The 20326-nt window shown below is 46.0% G+C and overlaps 4 protein-coding genes across 14 annotated transcripts; 3 read left to right on the plus strand and 1 right to left on the minus strand.

Moving 5' to 3' along the window:
* Positions 1-100: 100 nt before the first annotated feature.
* Positions 101-8327, plus strand: LOC105565869 (ataxin-2 homolog). 8 transcript variants are annotated; one of them, XM_012019408.1, is made up of 10 exons: positions 101-644; positions 1563-1715; positions 1789-1897; positions 1993-2316; positions 2423-2659; positions 3656-3992; positions 4123-4409; positions 4496-5071; positions 5160-5343; positions 5473-8327. In XM_012019408.1, the coding sequence occupies exons 1-10, from the start codon at positions 385-387 to the stop codon at positions 5997-5999; spliced, it is 2994 nt and encodes a 997-aa protein (XP_011874798.1). In that variant the 5' UTR covers positions 101-384; the 3' UTR covers positions 6000-8327. The 8 variants fall into 8 exon arrangements, with proteins under 8 accessions (XP_011874798.1, XP_011874800.1, XP_011874799.1 ...); XM_012019410.1 differs by having other exon boundaries at positions 5160-5316; XM_012019409.1 differs by having other exon boundaries at positions 4508-5071.
* Positions 8328-9141: 814 nt separating this feature from the next.
* LOC105565872 (probable ATP-dependent RNA helicase DDX55 homolog) lies at positions 9142-12373 on the plus strand. 3 transcript variants are annotated; one of them, XR_001009233.1, is made up of 8 exons: positions 9142-9510; positions 9588-9695; positions 9975-10241; positions 10319-10677; positions 10863-11060; positions 11134-11827; positions 11914-12010; positions 12203-12286. XR_001009233.1 is itself a non-coding variant. In XM_012019418.1 (7 exons), the coding sequence occupies exons 1-7, from the start codon at positions 9214-9216 to the stop codon at positions 12353-12355; spliced, it is 2076 nt and encodes a 691-aa protein (XP_011874808.1). In that variant the 5' UTR covers positions 9142-9213; the 3' UTR covers positions 12356-12373. The 3 variants fall into 3 exon arrangements, 2 of the variants coding, with proteins under 2 accessions (XP_011874808.1, XP_011874809.1); XM_012019418.1 differs by lacking the exon at positions 11914-12010 and having other exon boundaries at positions 12203-12373; XM_012019419.1 differs by lacking the exon at positions 12203-12286 and having other exon boundaries at positions 11914-12050.
* A 122-nt stretch (positions 12374-12495) lies between these two features.
* LOC105565871 lies at positions 12496-16131 on the plus strand. The gene is made up of 5 exons (XM_012019416.1): positions 12496-12680; positions 12821-13025; positions 13279-13571; positions 13708-15243; positions 15578-16131. Exons 1-5 carry the CDS (start codon positions 12618-12620, stop codon positions 15926-15928), a joined length of 2448 nt encoding a protein of 815 aa, XP_011874806.1. The 5' UTR covers positions 12496-12617; the 3' UTR covers positions 15929-16131.
* Positions 16132-16586: 455 nt separating this feature from the next.
* LOC105565873 (HIRA-interacting protein 3-like) lies at positions 16587-20216 on the minus strand. 2 transcript variants are annotated; one of them, XM_012019421.1, is made up of 6 exons: positions 20144-20216; positions 19891-20073; positions 19293-19717; positions 18366-19175; positions 18031-18280; positions 16587-17928 (listed from the first exon to the last, which is right to left on the minus strand). In XM_012019421.1, exons 3-6 carry the CDS (start codon positions 19701-19703, stop codon positions 17801-17803), a joined length of 1599 nt encoding a protein of 532 aa, XP_011874811.1. In that variant the 5' UTR covers positions 19704-19717; positions 19891-20073; positions 20144-20216; the 3' UTR covers positions 16587-17800. The 2 variants fall into 2 exon arrangements, with proteins under 2 accessions (XP_011874811.1, XP_011874810.1); XM_012019420.1 differs by having other exon boundaries at positions 19891-20206.
* Between the last annotated feature and the right edge of the window lie 110 nt (positions 20217-20326).

Raw genomic sequence — 20326 nt, forward strand, 5'->3', positions numbered from 1 at the left:
CAGAATCGGGTTGGGGTGAGCGTTTTTGCGGTGGAAACACCAAACCCCAACCCGATTCTGACCCGGTTTGGTGTTTCCACCGCAAAAACGCTCACCCCAACCCGATTCTGACCCGACTCTAGCCAGACTCTGACCCTCGGTGGAAACGTAGTCCTAGCGAACTGAAACTCGGCCGTTGATTGGTCGACAAGGTTACCTCGTCCGTTAACGTTCGCTGCGGGTGCTGGGCCAGTTATTGGCCAGTTGTTGGCTGGTGTCCGCGTTGAAGCTCGAGGCTGAAGCTCGACCAGCTCTCGACGTCGCGACTAGCCTCGCGAGGAAAGACTTCTTCTTCTTCTTCTTATCCTTATCCTTAATGGCTGCTGGATCCAAGGCGGCTCCAATATGGCCACGGCTAACCAACGGTCGTCTTCGCGGAAGAAAGTGACGCGACGAGACGCACAACTCCCATTGGTTGTCGCCCCCTCGCGTCCAGTCTGGACGAGCCAATCAGGCGACGCAGCGACATCGAGAGCGATATCGCGACCACTCGATACCAATCGAGACCGATCGAGGGCCTCGAGGAGTCGTTGGGTCCCGATAGTTTACCAGGTGGCGACTGTGTCCGAGAGTCACCGTGGTCAGGTTGATCAGGCGACTCGTAGGTACGTTGAGAGGTTGCGCGAGCCCGTATCGTGTGTCGTTTCGCCACATGTTGATTAATTGAAAACGGGGGAGAGATAGAAACGCGCGTCCACGCGGATCCCCGCGCCACTTGGCGTCGCCGTCTGTCGTTTGCCGTTGGCCGTTCGCGGACCGTCGTACGTTCTCTCTTTCTCTCGCTCGCTCTCTCCCCCCCTCTCTCTCTCTCTTGCGCGCGCGCGCTCTCTTTCTCTCCTCTCTCTCTCCCTTCTTCCCTTCTCTAGAAGCCCCGTTGGCCGAGAGCAGAGAGTTGTACAGGAATTGTTACCGCAGTGCGCGCGCGACTTTCTACACTCTGCCGAGGAGCAGCCTGGTGTGTTACGTCACGCGGTCGTTGACAATCGTCGAGGGATCGTCGGGACGGACGTGAGCGTTGGTGGTCGGTCGAGGCCAGCCCGCGCCCTGTCATACACCAGCCAGCAGCACCGCCGCCCCCGCACGCGCACCCGCAACCCCCCGTGCGTGCGTATCGTATTGTATCGCGTACGCGCGTCCTCCGCTCGGAGCAAGGGACCGTCTCGTTCGTCGCGGCTCGGCCACGACGGCGCTTCGCTTCGGTCGCGGGTCAAGAGCCACCGTCGAGCCTCGCCGTGTCGCCCGCCCCGTGCGCCACTTTGCGGTCGGGCTTGTCCGGCTATAACCTAAAAGCCCTCGTGAATGTTGATAGTCCCCGCGGCCACCTTCTCCTCCTCCTCCTCCTTCTCCTTGTTTTCCTTCGGCTCCCGTTCCTCCTCCTCCTCCTCCTCCTCCACCTCCACGTCGCCGTCGCGTCAGTCGTCCCTGCGAGGAATTGCCGAACGTGGGGGCGTCGCGTGAAGGGGGCAAACTTTTCGACGTCAAGCGGTCATCGGTCAAGTAGTCAAAATTCCGGTCCCTACTAGGAAAGAGGGCCTCCAGCAAACCGGCGGCAGAAATCCATCAGCGATCGGCCAGGAACCGTCAAACAAGATGAGTAGTAGCAAGAAGAAGCCTCGTACGAACAATAACAGGTACTGCCAATCACTTGGCTTTCCTCGTCAAGATCATAATAGCAGGTACAATATTCATAACATAGCGACGCGTATCGGCCGTTGAAAATAACACTCTTTGATCCCCGCCCTCTTGCAGGTCCCCGCGGGCGCGCGTGCCGCAAGACAGATGCGTCGCAGCCGAGGGGGTTTATAACAATGCTCACTTTATGCACGCCGTCACTAGCCACGTGGGCAACATAGTGCAGGTATTGAACGCGGGCGTTGAGTCTCCCGTGGAAATTGTTGATTATCGGCCGCCCGCTTACGGATCTAATGTCCGCCTTGGCGCTCCCTTCCGCAGATTCAGACTCAAAATGGCTCCAAGTTCGAGGGTGTGTTTAGAACGTTCTCGAGCCAGTTCGACGTAGTGCTGGAGATGGCTCATCGCGTCGAGCCCTCGGGAAAGATTAGCGTGGACAGTGTGGTGGAGAAATTAATTTTTTGCCCGAAAGACATTGTCACCATCTCCGCCAAGGACGTCGATTTGGATTACGCTATTAGGGACACCTTCCAGACGGACACGGCCATTAGTAAGTTTAACGGTTTGATCGGCGAGAAGGAGCTCGAGCCCTGGGATCCGCCGGCCACCATGAACGGAGCCGACCTGGAATTGGACGGTGCCGCCGTAAGCATCTCGCGTTTTTTCCGCCATTTAGATTGGACTCCACTCGTTAGATAAGCCCGGAGCTTGTGATCGAGTTGTGTGAAGTCAAATTGCCCCTCAATTTCAGAACGGTTGGGACGTCAACGAAATGTTTCGTAAAAATGAACAAGAATACGGAGTCCAAACCACGTTTGAACCCTCCTTGGTCGGTTATACTCTACAACTGCAGCGTAAAGACACCAAGGATTACAAGGAGCAGGAGCAGAAGGCCGCTGAGATAGCGAACGAGATCGAGTCCCAGCCGAATCACAAGGCCAGATTAGAGCTGGAAAACGGCGACGAGGAGGAGAGATTTGCAGCTGTGGTGATTACATTTTACGCAACCTTTTGCCTTTTATTAGGCGGTAAACTTGGTCTCCGCGGTGTTTTTCGTTCAACAAACTCATCTCGATACAAAAGCAAAAAGTACATCGATCCAAGTATTTGCCCTCGCTAAATATATATTTTTCCCATCTCTCTGGCAATGAGTGGATTCCGCGACGATAGAACGATTGGTCTTTTGATGCAGTCCATTCATCGACCCATTTTTGCACATCCTCGTAATTTTTTAAGTGTGTATCCACCAAGCCGTGCTGCATCGATCGGGACAAGTGATAATCTGAAGGAGCCAAGTCTGGCGAATACGCTGGGTACGGGAGAACTTCCCACTCGAGCTGCAGAAGTGGTTCCTTGACGGCCTTTGCAACGTGTGGTCGAGCGTTGTCGTGCAAGAGAATAACTTCCTTTCCTTTTGAATCTTTCCCATTGCATGTAGACGTTTGGAAACGCCCATCGGAGTAACATTCAACGCTGCAGACAATTCTTGGAGCGTTTGAGCTGAGTTTTCATCCAATAACGTTTACAATTCAGTGTCTTCAAACTTTTCCGGCTGACCTGAGCGTTGTTTATCGTTCACATTAAAATCACCACTTTTAAATCGCTGAAACCATTCCTGGCATGTTCTTTCCGATGGAGCACAATTGCCATAAGCTTCGACAAGTAATTTATGAGCTGTAGCTGCAGTTTTTTTTTCCCAAATCAAAGTAATGAAGCAGCGCCTGTCAAATAAACAACTTGTCACGTTCCATGTTTAATCAAAAGGGAAAAAAAATGGCACTATTCTCTCAAATAAATCTTTTCGCGCTGAATTTTATTGACAAATGTCCCTTTAAAATGCAGCCAGTTTCAGATGTCAAAGTAAATTACACTTACAACTGTCGTCGTCTAAATATGAGCCGCGGAAACTAAGTTTACCGCCCAACACTTTCGTCTCGTCAAACTCGCCCCGTTAGCTACATCGGATGCTATTTGTATATCGTAGACACGACCCGCCGAGGGGAAGTATATTCCGCCACCGTTGAAAAAGAAGAATGGCAACACCAGCAAACTGATGAGATCCAGCCAGAGCGAGCCCCCGTCCTCGCCGGGAACCACCACCACCAACAACAATAGTAAGAATGTCTACAGTCAACCTCCTCCGTCCACGGTCAATGTAAATGTCCCGCAGTCGAGCATGCCGGTGGGAGTACAGCCTGCTCATACCTCGGTGCAACATCCGGTTTCCTTGAATATGAGTATGCCGCCCAACGGAGTGGTTGTTACGTACAATAATCCACCACCGCCGTTCGTGCCTCCATCGACGACGCAGTCGCAGCAAGGTATGTCGCTCGCTCGCTCGTTCACACCTTCGCACCTGCAAAGATGAGATTCGAGTCTGATGTTCGGCAATCGTCCTCTTTGTCCGGACTTTATGTACACGTGATAATTTTTATCTTTTTGTCGATCTAGTAATCCAGCAGAATCAATCGCAGTCCCAAGTTACTCCCTCGATGGCGCAAGTGAACTTCCCGCCGCAACAACAGACACCCCCGAGTAAAATAAATACGGAGAAACGCGAGCGGCCTGGCAGACAGCAGGTTTATCAAGCTGATAAGGCGCCACCAGCACCGTTTCCACAATCAAACGTCGCATCTTCTCACCATCAACAACAGTCTTCGCATCAACAGCATACATCGTTGCCGCAGCAAAACTCTGTAGAGGGGCAAATAGTCATACACAAGTCGGACCACAGAAAGGTACGGCACTTGCTCTCGCATATAAATCTGTACATTTCCTTTTCTTTTCTTCCTCAATAGTGAGGCAACTCATATATACTTACAAGTTTCACTTTAAGGTTCCAACGCCACGTGGTAGAGAAGAACAGGAACTGCGACAATTTTCTACGACCTTTAAATTAGTAGGAGAGCCGCAGGAACCGCCAGACACCCCTCAGATATCCAGGAAACAGCAGCATCAGCATCAACCGGACGTGCATTCCGCTGCTCCGATGAATCAGCCTCATCACCAAGGTTCTCATCAACATACGAGTCCACAGCAGCAACCGCAGCAACAGCCCACGCAGCAGCATACCAGTCCTCATCAGCAGCATCAAACTGTGCAAGAGGAACCAGTTACCAGTAAGCCACCGCCTGGTCCACTAGTAAGATCCACGAGTCCACCTCAGCAACAGCAGCAGCAACAGCAACAACAACAGCCGCCGCCGCCGCAACCGCAGCAGCAGCAACCACCACAACCACAACAACCACCACCACCGTCGCAACCACCTCAGACTAATACTCCGACGGTGCAACAACCTCCGTCGGAACCCGCGGTTGATAAGATAACTACAGCTTTTAAGAAATCTACTTTAAATCCAAACGCTAAAGAATTCAATCCAAATGCCAAACCATTCACGCCGGTAAGTAACGCATACTGCTACGTATAGTATATTGGAAAGTTGAATAGAAAAGGATGGAATAAAATTGGTATCTTTACAATATGTGCAGCGCTCACCTAGCACACCAACGCCTAGTCGGCCGCACACACCACAGACTCCTCAGTATACAGGGGCGACTATGCCCGCGACCGTTGTTATGCCGGCATACGTGACGCAATCGGCTTTCAATCAAGCACCTGCTCAACAAGTGACAAGGTTCCGGAAGGGTCAGTATTACCTTGCTGCATCCCCAGGTATCCTCTTACGTTTAAACTTCAAAGTCCTTGAGTTGATCTCGTTGACTTGTATTTCGATTAGGGCATAATAAATAGACGTAGCGAAGAAGCAGCGTAGTGTAACGCGACGGTTTTTTTGTCCAACAGTGCCCATGATGCAGCATCGTGCGCCAGATATAGCGTCTCAGATGCAAGTGGCCGCAGCAACGGGGCAGCCGTTATTAGCGCCAGCACTACATCCATTCCAGATGCCTTATACAGGACAGCCGTACCAGCAAATGGTGCGAATGGTGCAAGCACCGCCGCCACCGCACATGGCCACCCCGTACCATCATCACCATGACTCGCAAGGTCCACAGGCCCCCGGCATACAATACATGGGCCCGCACACTCATCCACATCCTCACGTAGCTCAACAGCCACCTAGCCAAACGCCGTCGCCGGCCAATCCGAATCAGCCGCACACACCGGGCGCCTACAATCCGCCCGGTACTCCACAGCCCACGTATCCGCAACCTCCGCCGCAAGGTCACGCGCCGACCTATCCGATCATGTGCCCTATAATTCCATCTCATATACCTTCACTTCCACCGCAACACATGCAATACCTGCCACCGCAGCCGCCTCCGGGCGCGCAGCAGACTATACCCGTCATTTTACCGCACAATCAGTAGCCGCGACATAAACTAAAGGAAAGAAAAGAAGCGTTAGTATTCTGAAATGGTAGGACATAAGACTTGAAAAATTGAGTTACTTTCACGATGGCATCGATCGGCCGATCGCTCCAAGAACCGCTTCAATTACTTCAATTACGCGCGTGCGTGCGCGCGCGCGCGCGCTCTCTTCATTCGATCCATCTAGAATCTAGATTCTAGATCAACTGATCTAGATATCTTCTCGTTCAGTCTCCTCTAGATCAACTATATGCATATATTAAAGCAGCGTAAAGTTATCTTACGCTGCTCACATCTTGCTGCGAATGAGAGGAAAGGTGGGTAATCGATCCATCATGTACGATACCCCGTGAGTGTGTAAACTTGTAAACGGATTCTAAAACTCTCACCGGACACTTACTCCGGAGAGTGTTGACCATCTTGAAAGTAACCTGTTATTCGAATGTAGGTCGATCGTTGAGTGACCTATGGCCTGTATTATCGTCGAGTCCCGTGGAAATTTCATTGATTATACTTTAATCAAGTTTTAAAATTGTAAAGCGATGGTTTATCAGCATGTAATTTTGCAAAATTCAAACAAGTTCACTTTTATCGGATTAGCATGCGTATCGGAATATATCGAGAAAGGGTCGACGACTTTTTCGATATCGTGCATTTTTATCGAGTAGTGCTCAATCCTCGTGTCTCCCTCGGGAGAGGACCGCTCTCGTTCGGTAGGCGTATTTTACAAAATTCAGGAGTTTGAATTGTCATACGCGATTGTCATTGCTTGCACTACCTTTGTTACTTGTGTCAAGTAACAATCAAGATTCATATTCTCGCGCCCGCTCTCTTTCTCTGTCTGTCTCCTTCATTTCTCCATCATTTTTAATCGAGATGATTATTGAAATTACACGAGAATCACGGAAAAGTACATGACATATTTTTCTGCCCGTGACTGGCGGAGGGGGAGGGGGGGGGAGGAAGACGAGGTGTCAATTCCATTCGGTAAGGAGAAGACTTCGGGAGAAAGGAAGAGCTTGATTTGAACGAAGCGAGCGATAATTCAGCTGTGGAGTACGGCTTGCAGGGTAAAACACTAGCGAGATATTGCTATCGATTCTGCGATTTGTTGATGATGAGTTTTGTTACGAGATGTTGATACGCGCAGGATCTTCGAACACGAAAGATCACACCGTATGCAAGTAAGCGAGACGGACGCGACGCAACGCAACACGTGCGAGCACACCGACGAATCGTGCTAATGTTAACGATGCGAACAGCAGGCATTCGAGAGGTACATAATTTGACGTGTTGGGTTTACTACCGAAATTTCAACGATTAATTTCGTTAGCGAACCCTGTCGTGCTATAGTTTGCGTTGGCGACAGCTAATGGTTTTCGTCTTTACGGTACTTTACACACTCGTTAGTGCTACTCGCGATACCAATAACGAGGAACATTGTCGACGCGACTCAAGTTTTACACGACATTTATTATGGCGCGACACGAATGTAAAAAAAGCTTTTCTTTCGAGTCGATATCGTTAGTTTGATTGCTCCCCAGAAATTGCTAGCGATTGCCGTACATTCTTACATCTGTGCGAGATGGAAGAAGGGAAATTTAGGCTTACTCGCGCGTTAATCTGGATCATTATGTAAGAATATAATGTGAAACATTGTGCATAATGGCGGTCTCGAGTAAGTTATTTATTAGTTCTTGTCGCATTCAACCGCGCAGTGATTTGACGATTCGAGGCGAATCTCTAATTGATCAAAGAATCACCATTGGATTGGACGAGCGCGAGTCCATCATGGGAATGTTTTCATCTTATTATTTCTACATCATGATCTGGATGACGAGGAAAGACACTGATCGATCGCTTGTTACCTTGTATCGAAGACTTGTACTCCAGACTATTCGTGACTATTAGAGGTGGAGCAGGACTGGTGGCGATGGAATCACATCAATCCTTGGTTAATTATGTACCTCTTATCGATATGTAAAAACCACGCTCGATACCTTGGATTTAGAAATCTATCTGAACGTAGCGTATACTGCCAGTAGAACAAGAAAAGGGAGAGGGCATAAGACCAGAGGCGAAAGAGAGCCGTAAAAATAAAAGAAGCTGGCATCGTATCTCTCTGTTTTTTTTTCCGCAGATAGGTAGAAAAAGTCTCCTTCCTACTCGACCCTGGAACAGCTCGCGCGCCTCGCTCAATTAGATTTGAAACAATTCAATTTCTGTTGCACGGCAAAACTTGTTTTGTGTCGCGTGAGGTATTTGATTTTGCGCGCGTATGCTAATGGAATGTAAGGGGGAGAATAAACGAATCTGTCTTTATTTCAATACGATCTATCGGGATTTGCAGCGCTGACGTCGAGTCGAAGGGAAGGTACTCCCCCTTTTCTCCCTTAATCGCCGCTAATCTCAGTTTCCCTTTGTGCACGGCTCCGTTCGGATAAATTTTTAATCCGCGCTCGATACCGATTGGGAAAAGAAAGTTAAACAACTACGGCCTTAGACCTAATCGTGTATATAAACGGAAGGAAGCAAAAACAACTTTTGCCTGAGAGAGAGAGAGAGAGAGAGATAGTTGAATGTGTGGCATCGTTAAACAGATTTTATATTAAAGAGATTTAAAAAGAAGAAAAAACATCAAAATAAAATCAATACGTTAAAAACCACTTTTCTCGCGCATATCTTTTCCCTCTCCTCTCTCATCCCTCGTGTCCAGCCTGCGAACAATATATATATTCTACATTTATGTGTATAATCTACGAACATTCTTTCGGGCAATTTACTACGCGCGCTTTATATCGATTCTCTTATTATCCTCGTCTCTGCATTCAAAATTTGATCCATTGCCGCCAATGGGGACCGGATCTTCTACGCATGCGCGATATTAACCCGGCCGTGAGAAGTAACGTTGTCCCCAGTGTTGTTGGAGATCTGCCCGCTTTTCGGGCATGCGCAGTGCAGATCTAGTGAAATCCAGTAACGTCCACATAAGCACAGAAAGTGGGAGCTTATTGTTTTGGCGATTTCTTTTTCTTGGAATACTGGTAAGTATTTTTGGCAGGTTTTCCTCGCAATAAGAAATTATTCGTTAAACATCCGAACGATGTCTTCTCGAAGACTGACGTCACGAAGTCCTTGTTACAATTTTTATAGAATACGTAAAAGAATCGGGCCTTCACAGGACCTTCGTATATCCGAGCTTACTACTTTACTGATGCCATATTGCACTGCGCATGCCCGAAAAGCAGGCAGATCTAACAACACTGCTCCCCAGAAGAGACCTCCGCGAATCCTCCATAATACACGTGCGTCACGTGTGTGGAGTGGTGTGTGGAGCATTCGTGACACTCGTTATTTTGTAAATAGACGAAATTATATTCCCAATTCGCGCCGAATAACAAGCAAGGGGACAATGAAGACACGGAGATGGGAACAGCTGGATGTACGATTGAGCGATCCCGTACTGAGGACGCTCAAGCAGTTGCGGTTTTTCCACACGACGCCAGTTCAGGTGGTGTAACCGTATTATGCCACAGCGCATTTAGCCCACGCTACACCCGGCACTTACATCATGTATTGCATTTGTAGGCAGCTTGTATACCGTTGTTATTGAACGGCAAGGACGTTGCGGCGGAAGCGGTCACAGGCAGCGGCAAGACACTCGCTTTTCTTATTCCTCTATTGGAGATATTACAAGTAATCTTTTATGCCTTTCAATCTCTCTCTGTCGATCCCTCGTGATCTTTCTAAATCCAGATTAGAGTAATTTGTAGCAGATGCACTTTTTAATTGACTTACTTCTCTTGCCGGCCTTTCGACAAACCTAGCATGGCACGTTGTATAATAGATTTATTCACACGCGACGGAGAAACAGCGAACGTACAGCCTGTCGGCTGGCGTCGTTCTAGAGATTCGGTTTTATCGACGAGCTTTGTTACATTGAACGCATGTAATTGCGTGTAAACGTGTGTACAGAGGCGAGCTGAGAAATGGAAGACCACGGAAGTAGGCGCGATAGTGGTCAGCCCTACGAGAGAGCTGGCTACGCAGATTAGTGAAATTTTAGCCGAGTTCTTGGACAACATTCCGTCGCTGAGGCAAGTTCTACTGGTGGGCGGTGTGTCGCTCAAGAGAGATGCAGAGAAACTGAAGGAAGGGACGAATATTATTGTCGCCACACCCGGTAGATTGCAAGATATCTTGTCCAACTGTAATTCCGTCAACTTGAATCTAAAGTCTTTGGTAATTAGCTCAGCCTCGCAACAATCTCACGCGGATCTGACAATTGTCGATCGCTAAAGGTACACCTTCGTTTCTAGGAATTTCTCGTGCTGGACGAGGCAGATAGATTACTGGACTTGGGATTCTCGGCGGCCTTGGATAGTATTTTAAGCTATCTGCCGCGTCTCAGGAGAACGGGGCTGTTTTCGGCGACGCAGACGAAGCAACTGGAGCACTTGATCAGGGCGGGACTGAGAAATCCAGCGTTGATCGTTGTGAAGGAAAAGTCCAATGTCTCCACGCCTGTAAATTTGAAAAATAGTTTTGCAATTGTCCAGCCTGAGTACAAGTTGCCGGTGATGATAGATTTTATACGCTCGATAGGATTTCAAACGAAGTATATGATATTCTTACCTACCTGCGCGTGCGTGGATTACTTCAGCCGAGTTATACAGACGTAAGGGCATAGTCGAGACAAATATTAAGTATTAAACGAAGCTTCCTTTGTTCTGCTAAATTCCATATACTTAATTTCACCGTCTGAAATGCTTCTGTTGCTTCTCATTCTCGCAGCACTTTTTTCAAACAATTTATCTTACCTGCATGTGTACTTTTACGTACATGCATACCGCATCTTTGCAGATTATTGCCCTCGATCAACGTGCTCGCTCTACACGGTAAAATGAAAAGCAAGAGGTATAAAGTGTTCGATAAATTTCGACGTGCCGAAAATGGCATTTTAATATGCACAGACGTAATGGCTCGTGGCATCGATATATCGGAAATAGACTGGGTGTTACAATACGACCCTCCGTCAATGGCTAGCAGTTTTGTACACAGGTAACACGGCGGGTGCAATGGCGATTATTGTAAAGATTTCTTGTCTAAAATTCTCGCGTTTTCCATTGCGTAGGTGCGGTAGAACCGCTAGGATTGGTAACGAAGGAGACGCATTGCTGTTTCTTCTGGAGACCGAGAGCGCGTATGTTGATTTCATTAGAAGAAATCAAAAGGTCGAACTGCGTGAAATGGAAACAAAATTGAACGAGGATACTGTTGACGAATGCTTGCGGTGTATGAGGCTGATGCAACAAAAGGATCGACTTGTGTTCGACAAAGCCAACCGGGCCTTCGTCTCATACGTACAAGCGTACAGTAAACACGAGTGCAATTTGATTCTTCAGTTAAAAGATATCGACTTGGGCAAGCTGGCTATGGGCTTTGGTCTTTTGAGAATGCCAAGGATGCCAGAGCTCAAGGGGAAGAATGTGTCATCTTTCGTCGGCCCCGAGATCGATGTAAACGCGATACCTTATCTGCACGAGCAACGTGAATTGCGTAGGATTCAAAGACTGAGCGAATATCAGAACACTGGTGTTTGGACGAATAATCATAGGTGCAAACAAAGGCGAACTGAATCCTGGTCCGAGACCAAAAAGAGGAAACTCGAGAGGCGAGAGAAACGAGGTAAACGGAAGGAGAGGAAGGAATTGAAACAACAGGTTTCAACGACTCGTAACAAAAAGAAGAGGAAGCGAATAAATGAGGAAGATGTCGAGCAGTTGGCGAAAGATATAGCATTAATTAAGAAATTTAAGAAGAAGAAGGTAAAAGCTCTCTCTCACACACACACACACACGTGCACAATTTTTTTATTTTATTATTTTATGTACTATTTCATATTTACTTGCAGATATCGCAGGAAGAATTTGACACGGCTTTCGAAATCTGAAATTATTTGGCATAATTGCACGAGACATCTCGATCGAAATTCCTTTGATAATTTCATTGTACGTGTTTTCTCAAAATATACTATACATATGAAACTTGGTAATGTAGATGCAACAATTAATACTTCCTTGCGATTCCTCTCCTTTGAGTTCCTGTAAATATTTACAAATATTCATACCATTACGCAAGCAAATGAAGCACCAGACATTTTTACATTTGTCACAGCAAGTGAGTTAAGTATTTATTTGCAGGAGTTAAGGATCTCGGAGATGATTCGCATGTTAGATTCGACACGAAGCTCGAACGTGCAAATAAACGCAAGACTCGCTTCCGTATGTTCTGCTCGCTCCTACCTTTGTTGGGTCTTTAAACGCGTTCCCCACTGCGCGACGGGGCCAGGATAACGCGGTAGAGGGGAGAAAATCTTCCAACAGGCGTACGTGTGTGTTGTGTATGCGGGCGCGCGCGCGTGTATGCGTACACGCCTTTTGAATGAATGGGGCTATCGGTGATTCGAAAAATCCGAGTATTGGTGCGTATAGTCATGTCGGAGTCGCTCCGATGATTCATACACATACGTGTTGCACGTCAAGCGACCGCGAGAGATAAGTTTGCACCGAATACGAGACTCGGTTTTTCAATAGAGTTCTCCTCTCATGTTGGAGAATGGAAGAGGAGACGACAAGTCGCCCAAAGTGGCTGCTGGAGCTGGAAAATCGCAAGCGTAAGGTACATGAAATTTCAACGCATACACGTACATACTTTGGTTAAAAGTTAGAGAGACAGGAGGGGCGCATATAATAAACGTGTACGTGTATCTATAAAGTTAATCAAGTTGATCGGTCGTGTCCTATTTTACGTTTGCTCAGCCACGTTTAGCGCACGAGGCTGGAGCTGGTGCGCCATGCACGAACTGCAATTCCGCGTGTCCTGGCCTCGATCTTCATTTCTGGCGAAAGATCTGCAAGAATTGCAAATGCAGTCGGGACGATCACGATGTCGACGACGACGAGTTCCCGCAATTTGATTTGCTATTCGGACCGAGCCTAGGAAAGTTCAAGAAGAAGGCCATGCGTGAGTGCTTTTTCTATATGTATAAATATAAGATTAATCGTAATTTAACAAATGTTACATTTCTCACCCTTGTACAAGTATTTAATATTAATAACATAAAACTGTTTTTACGTTCACATACGTAAAGTTGAATGTAATATTTGTTTGTAGTAAAATCAGACTCTTTACATCTTTATGAGATATAAAGGTGTGCATTTATATTGTATGTGCATACGCTACGGCTACTTGTTGCATTAGGAATATTGATCTCTAGGTTTGCAAGTAAATAATAAGAAGCACAACGATGGTGAAACTACATTTGAGTGGGTGCCACCGGACACAACTCAGGAACTTGCTGTGGATTATATGAAGGCTTTGCCTGCGGAGAAATTGCCGATTAAAGGATCCGTTGGTGCTGTTTTGAGAAGGCAATTGTTACAGAAACAGCTACCCCTTCATGACATCGATCACAAAGTTTGTGATCAACTTAGCGAACAGGAGCAGAAACAATTTGAAAAGTATCTAGACAACATCAAGAGATACGTAGGACAAGGCAAAGTGATGAAGGTAAGGTCGTGGCGACTTGACTTGCACGTCGCTTTACAATCGGCTGCGGATACGATTCAGATTTTTATGTATTTGAGATTTTTCCAAAGCGAGTCCCAAGAGCGACAAACTAATGCAGACATTATTATCTTCACAGATATTTGGCGCTCGCCCATTCGACCGTTCCCTCATGACGCCTGTCAACGCGACCGATATGCAGAAGCACAGTCCACAGCACAAACCTTCCATAAATGTGCCTTCCACTGGCGTTCAATTACGTACACCGAGTAGCTTTGCCGTGAAAAGCCCGTACGCGCGGCATCCGTATGACGCCCAGAATAAACGGGATGCTGCCACAAATAACAATGAGGCACCCAGTACAAAGGGGTACAACTGTACTCTTGACAGTGTGTCTGCCAGTAGCTATATCGCGCGATCGCAACCAATCGAAGGGAAATTGATTTGCGACAATTACCAACGTCCACACGACACCGTAACGCCATCGAGCGCAAACGAAAAGGGTATAACCGGCAAGACGGTGAATTCTTCGATTCTTACGTATCTCGCCGAGCAAGAAATGGTAGAGAGGCGGGACACGCTTGGAAGTTGTAACGTATCTTACGGGGAAGACGCGCTCGAAAGACTCGGAGATACCACGTTGCGTACCGCGCATCCAGAAGCGGTCGACGACAAGGTGGCTCTCATCGCGGAATCCATGCTGGCGGATGCGCTTCTTCCGCCCAGTGCGATACACGCCAACGATATTGTCGGTAGCACGCTGGATGAGAAAGGATTGACGTTTATAAGGGAGAAGCTCGCCGATAAGTATAACATCGCGGAGAATCCAGTCGCGATGCGCGCCGTTTCCAAATCTTTCCGACCGTTGGACAGCGCGAGTAATATATCGTGTCCAACGCGTAACAACGGAGCCGAGGAAGACGACGCTGCTGCGAAAGGTCATGCGGAAACGGCAGAGACGGGCGTACCTTTGGAAGCAGCGAGAAAGACGTATAAACCGCCCAAGTCTCAAGTAGTTGAATCGACTAGCATACCGATCGCACCGACACCCACCAGTACCGCCGATGTAAATCAACGAAGGCGATGCGGCGGTCTCTTGCCGAACAGCAAAGCGGCCGTGAACGATCCGTTGGTGACGGATACATCTAGAGCTATAATGGAAAGCACTGCGGATCCATTATCTGGCCAGTGCAATTCCACACACGCCGCTTCTTCCACGTCGAATCCATCCGACTCGCAGGAGCCTGTCGGTAGATTTGCCGACGCAAAATCCAATCCGTTGCTAGCTGAGTTGAGTAGCTCGGTCCTGCAACCGTCCGTCATACATTCCGAACAGCTGCAAAACCCCGCGTTTCCTCACACTGTCGGGAGCTTCAACGAGCAACGGAATATGCAACTTGTGGACTGCTTAAGGGATGCCGTTGAGAGCCTAAAGTTGGATTCGACCGGCCAGGTGCAAAAGTGCGAAAAATGCCACGAGGACATACGCGTCGGCGACGTAGTCGTAATCGTGGAGAAGGCCAATAACGCGTCCTGGCACCCCGGCTGTTTCGTTTGTTCGGTATGCGACGAATTGTTGGTGGACCTCGTGTACTTTTACTATAAGAACCAATTGTATTGCGGAAGAGACTTGGCCACATTTCTAGGGATTCCACGGTGTTTCGCTTGCGACGAGGTAAGAGAATAAGAGACTTCGAAAGAGAGCGTATTATCTCGATCGTAACTTTTTCAACCTGCAACATTATAAAATTATAGATTGAATAATATTGAGACTGAAAAGCTCAGCAAAATATGATTTTAATTGTACTTTACAAGTTATAAATGTCTTGGTCTGATGTGTTTTTGTAAAGGAACGTTCGACCACTCAAAAGTCATATTTGCGTAAAGAGAAAACCGATTGGAAAAATTCGCGGTTCCGAATACACTGCTAACAATAAACGCAACTCTACCGAGTTGTGTCCTCTATGAAGACAATTCTTTTTCAAGCTATAACCATTTGTTTGTTGCAGCTGATCTTTGTACGGGAGTACACGGTTGCGGAGGGGCACAATTATCACGTGAAGCACTTTTGTTGCTGGGACTGTGACATGCCATTGGCTGGGCAACAATACATTACCGAAAACGATCGACCGTTGTGTCTGCCTTGTTATCAAAAATCGTACGCAAAGACGTGCGCCGCCTGTAACGTAGTGATTGCCGCCGATCAACAAGGTGTAGCTATAAAAGATTTAAACTTTCACGCGACCCAAGTCTGCTTTTGCTGCTACAGCTGTAAGAAAAACTTACTGAACGGCCGAATGGCGGTAAAGAAGGATAAGTTGTTTTGCAGTAAAGAGTGCATCGCAAAGTTCTTCAACTAGTAAATCAATGGACGAAGTAAATCCGTCTGCTATTTTCTGACATGTTGTTCCTGTTGTAAGAGAAATGTAGTTTCATTATGGAAATATAAGAAAACCGCAAGTTTTAACACTACGTAAATAATGTATCGTGCATGTTATGTGCGCTCTATTTTCGCGCCGAGATGTCGCATGTAACGTGACACAATAAATACATTGACTTATCAGCGCTGTGTACATTTGTGTAGATTTGCGATGCAAATTAATTGCAATCCGGCTATAGCTTTACTGTAATATCGAAGATGAATAGTTTTTTATATCTTGAATCTTGACTCTCGTTATGCACGTACGTACGAAAGCGAGGGGGAAACCGCTGGCCAAAATCTTGTACACCAATGCCTACAAATGCCCAGTGGGCATTACTTTATCTTATTATATCCTATTTTATCTTTATAATGTCCCAGCAAGACCTAATGCCCAAAAGATGCCCTAGTAATGTCCAGTAATGCCGCAAATCTGTGTACACCACAATGCCCTCGGCGGTTTCCCCCTCGTACGAAAGTAACGAATCATCATTCGCTGTTTTGTACGAAGAGTCGTGGTAATGTTATACAATAACTCAAGCGAATAAAATTGATACATTTTGGTTTCAAAGATAGGGAAAGGGGAAGACAATAGTAACTTTTTGTTGACAATTATATTTTAAAGTGTGAAAAAATAGGAATAGCCTTGTGATTCATGGCTCTCAAATGTAAGTTTCATATTACATATACATTTCAGTTACGTCTTTAATATTAGTTCAATATACTTCTATACACACACACATATATGTATGTGTGTATATAGAGATTTGAACAACGAACTGCATATAAATTACTCATACATATATTTAATACACACTACGGGTTAGATTTAAACACTCGAAAGTAGCGCTGCTCTTTTTATTTAGGCAAAGCATATCTATTTGAATCTTCGATAATATAAATCTAATAACTTTTTTTTAGCCATCTTTAGTTTTCTCTTCATATTTGCACAATGAAATGTATCGTGATCTACTTGATTTAATGTAGGTATTGCGTAAGTTCTGAAATTATCTTTCTCGTACGGGCCATTAGTGACTTACCTCAACTACAGAGTAACGCGAGTCGATATAATCGATTAAAATGAGCCTTGTTTCAGCATTTCCAGATTTCAACGTACAACTGATTCACCGACAGCAAGCTAAACAGTAAGTTACGATATAAGAAATAGTATAATAATTACGACATACGAAAACTTGAGGATAATGTAAAATATTTCCCATATACGTGAGCAAGCAGGCGGGCGCATACGCACAGCTACACAATTTACACCTGATTAGCTCTGTCGTTTAATACTTGAATGTGTTTGCGAGGGTGATTTGATAAATAACTTGGTTTGATATTAAAAAGGACAATTTGAGTTTTGCAACGTACTTTACTTCACGTGCCCTAACGTTTCTTCAAGTTCGTGATTCCTTCGCGGAAGTGGGTTTCTTCGAGACCCTCAAAATACGCGTATACCTCTTCATTTGACCCAAATTTTTGTCCAGCCAGGAAAGTTGGTCTTAGTTAATCTACTAATTATTGTACAAAAGTTCTACTCGAGATGTATATGAAGTTTAAAACAACAAGATAACAAGACGCAGCGAGCCCCAACTAAGGCACCATGCGCAAATTTCAGTCAGTTCATAAAAAAATGTGAAGTTGAGTAATAACAGGCATTACTACCAATTATCATCGAGAGCGAGACGTGTAACATAATAGTATGCGAACAAAGTTACTTATCAAACCACCCTCGTATGTGTATATATATAAAACTCTATATCTATGTACATCATTCAACAATCATGGAATTCTCTTGCAGAAAATATGCTCTTTATTCCGAATCGCTATCGATAACTGTTTGAATACGCCTAAACGTATTACGGGCCTCTCGATGTCGCGGCGTGTCCGGAGATGCCTTCTTAAAAGTTTCCACATTTCTTCGTGATCGCGTAACTCGCCCTAGAATATAAACGAATTCAACGTGCGCGTGCAATCCCCAAAATATTAATTAATAACAATTGACATATAACGTAAATCGACGACAAAGCCGCTCATATTAACCTTCAGATATAATATTTGACGTATCCAGTCCGGATACCTCCTTCATCTTCTCATTCTTTTTTCGCACTTTCTTACACTTTTCCAACGTTGGCCTACCGTAAATACCATTCTTCTCCAACAATTCCTGTAGGCGCTTAACCTTGGCAGCGTTACTTTTACAATCGGCCCAAAGGTCATTGTAACACTTAACTCTCACGCCTGCAGCCTTTAAATAGGTCTTAAACATCTGTATTCGCCTCTCGTGCGGTTCCTGAAATAATTCATCTTATGGAAAAAGGGAACAACGGGCAGTAGTTTGTGCCGCTATTGTATTAATTTTAAACTACTCTACTTACATGAGTACTTTTCCTCCTTTTCCCCTTTACAGATCTCTCCTCCCCCTCGGAATTATCGTCGCTTTCGTCCTTAGTCGAAGATATTTCCCCCTCCGACAATTTTTCCTCCATTCCATTCTTACCCTTTGCCGTTTCGTCCTCTCTCTCTTTTACAGTCGCCTCAGCATCTTCACCCTCTTCATTTATATCTACATCGGATACACGTTCGGCATTCTTCTTGTGAGAATTCCCTCTCGCACCTCTACCTCGTCCTCTTTTCGACTCGGTCGAGCGATATTTGCCTGTCGATTTCTTTGCCATCAAAGATTTCCTCATCTTCTTCTTCGTTTGTGGACTGTAATCCTCGTCCGAATTGCTATTCTGGCTGTCCTCCGAGTCGGAAGCCTTCAATTTGCTGAAACTCGTTCGTGAACCTTTCCTCTTGGTCCCCCTGCTCTTTTCCGATTTAATTTCTACCGCGTCGACGGGCGCTCGTTGCGAATCAGACTTTACTCCATCAGACGAACAGTCCAGTTCCGACTCACTTGGCTCGGCTTTGACGATTATCGTCCTCGGCCGTGGTTTTACATCTTTCTCACCCTCGCTCTCGTGACTCGATTCGTCCTTGTCACTCGCGCATTCCACCAAAAGCTCCAGTCCGTCTACCACTTCCGTGTCTACATGTTTCTTGACAAAAGGCTCCTTTTTTATCCCATCTTTTTCTACATCCATCATTTCGTCAGTTTCTCTTTTAACTGCCACACCGTCCTCCGTTCCCACAGTACACGTACTTTCATTCGCAGCAGACTTTTGTCGCGGGGATGGACTGTCCTTTTGTGTTTACACGCGCGTAAATAAAAGAAAAATATAGCATATAAATAACTAAGGTCAGAGAATTTGGTACGTAACATAATAGAAATTGTAATTAGCGGTGTAAATTTACATTACCTCATTTTCCTTCTGAATGTCCAGCATTTCTCCACTATTGTTCAGAGCGGCGTTTTCCTCACACAGAGGGCTTTCCTTTCCATTTTTTCCTCCCAATTGGCCACATTCTTTCTCCTTACCCTTCCCGTTCTCGTCTGATTCTGAGTGGGATACCTCTTGTGCGGCTTGTTTGTTTTTTGGACACAACGAATATCCTTTCTCTTTCACATTATTTTTGTTCGAAAATTCAGCACCGTCGCTTTCTGCCACTTGCGATTGTACGTCCGGGCGTTTCTTAGCAGGCGAATCTGTCTCATCCTCAGAATTGTCTGTCAGTGATCTTTCCTTTGGCTTGTCTGCGAGAGAATCTGACGACAATTGTAACCTATCCATGACACCCTCCTCAGATTCGTTGCAGTCAGAATCTACCATTTTAGAATAGCGAGCTGAAATAATTGCACGTTTTATTGTCAAGTGTTACGAAAGGTGGTACATATGTATGTAAACCCAACGACGAGACTTGTCTGTGTGTGTGTGTGTGTGCGTATGTGTGTTGTGTGTGTGCGATTCGAAAAATGTAGTATCCTGTATAAAATTCACGAGTGTAAATGACACTCACATTTCACGTTGGACGAGAAGAAACTTTGTATCTTCAATCAGATCAATTATATCGAGGATATGCAGTTTTGATGATACTCGATGATTCTCCTGCGCTTCCTGCGTTAACCGGAATCACTCTTACCGAGAATAGAATCTCGTGGATACAATTTGTCCCGGAAGACTGACCGAACTCTCGATATTCCTGTACAAATCGCACGTAAAATACTAATACATTGCGCAGTATTGCAGTCTCACCAGAAACATTCACATACAATCCGTCACTCTTCACGATCGCTATGTTTGCGCGGCAAAATCTACGCACAATGGAGCGTTTGTTTTCTAGGGAGAAAAATGACATACGTATGTATATACAGCTTGAGCTAGAGTCCCCAGAGAGCACGTTTCCTATTGGATGTCGGGACATTGCGAATTGCGAGCCATGAATGCTATGAACA

The sequence above is a fragment of the Vollenhovia emeryi genome, unplaced genomic scaffold (assembly GCF_000949405.1).
Source record: "Vollenhovia emeryi isolate VEMERY1.0 unplaced genomic scaffold, V.emery_V1.0 DF939148.1, whole genome shotgun sequence".
Taxonomy (NCBI): Eukaryota; Metazoa; Arthropoda; class Insecta; order Hymenoptera; family Formicidae; genus Vollenhovia; species Vollenhovia emeryi.

Coding starts and splice junctions, on each gene's coding strand:
- LOC105565871 (XM_012019416.1), top strand. CDS start 12,618: ATGGAAGAGGAGACGACAAGTCGCCCAAAGTGGCTGCTGGAGCTGGAA. Junction 12,681..12,820: donor TGGAAAATCGCAAGCGTAAG/GTACATGAAATT, acceptor ACGTTTGCTCAG/CCACGTTTAGCGCACGAGGC. Junction 15,244..15,577: donor GGTGTTTCGCTTGCGACGAG/GTAAGAGAATAA, acceptor TGTTTGTTGCAG/CTGATCTTTGTACGGGAGTA.
- LOC105565869 (XM_012019408.1), top strand. CDS start 385: ATGGCCACGGCTAACCAACGGTCGTCTTCGCGGAAGAAAGTGACGCGA. Junction 2,317..2,422: donor TGGAATTGGACGGTGCCGCC/GTAAGCATCTCG, acceptor CCTCAATTTCAG/AACGGTTGGGACGTCAACGA. Junction 2,660..3,655: donor AGGAGAGATTTGCAGCTGTG/GTGATTACATTT, acceptor TGTATATCGTAG/ACACGACCCGCCGAGGGGAA.
- LOC105565872 (XM_012019418.1), top strand. CDS start 9,214: ATGCCATATTGCACTGCGCATGCCCGAAAAGCAGGCAGATCTAACAAC. Junction 9,511..9,587: donor TCCACACGACGCCAGTTCAG/GTGGTGTAACCG, acceptor TTGCATTTGTAG/GCAGCTTGTATACCGTTGTT. Junction 10,678..10,862: donor TTCAGCCGAGTTATACAGAC/GTAAGGGCATAG, acceptor GCATCTTTGCAG/ATTATTGCCCTCGATCAACG.
- LOC105565873 (XM_012019421.1), bottom strand. CDS start 19,703: ATGGTAGATTCTGACTGCAACGAATCTGAGGAGGGTGTCATGGATAGG. Junction 19,176..19,292: donor ACATTCAGAAGGAAAATGAG/GTAATGTAAATT, acceptor TAAACACAAAAG/GACAGTCCATCCCCGCGACA. Junction 18,281..18,365: donor AAAGGAGGAAAAGTACTCAT/GTAAGTAGAGTA, acceptor GAATTATTTCAG/GAACCGCACGAGAGGCGAAT.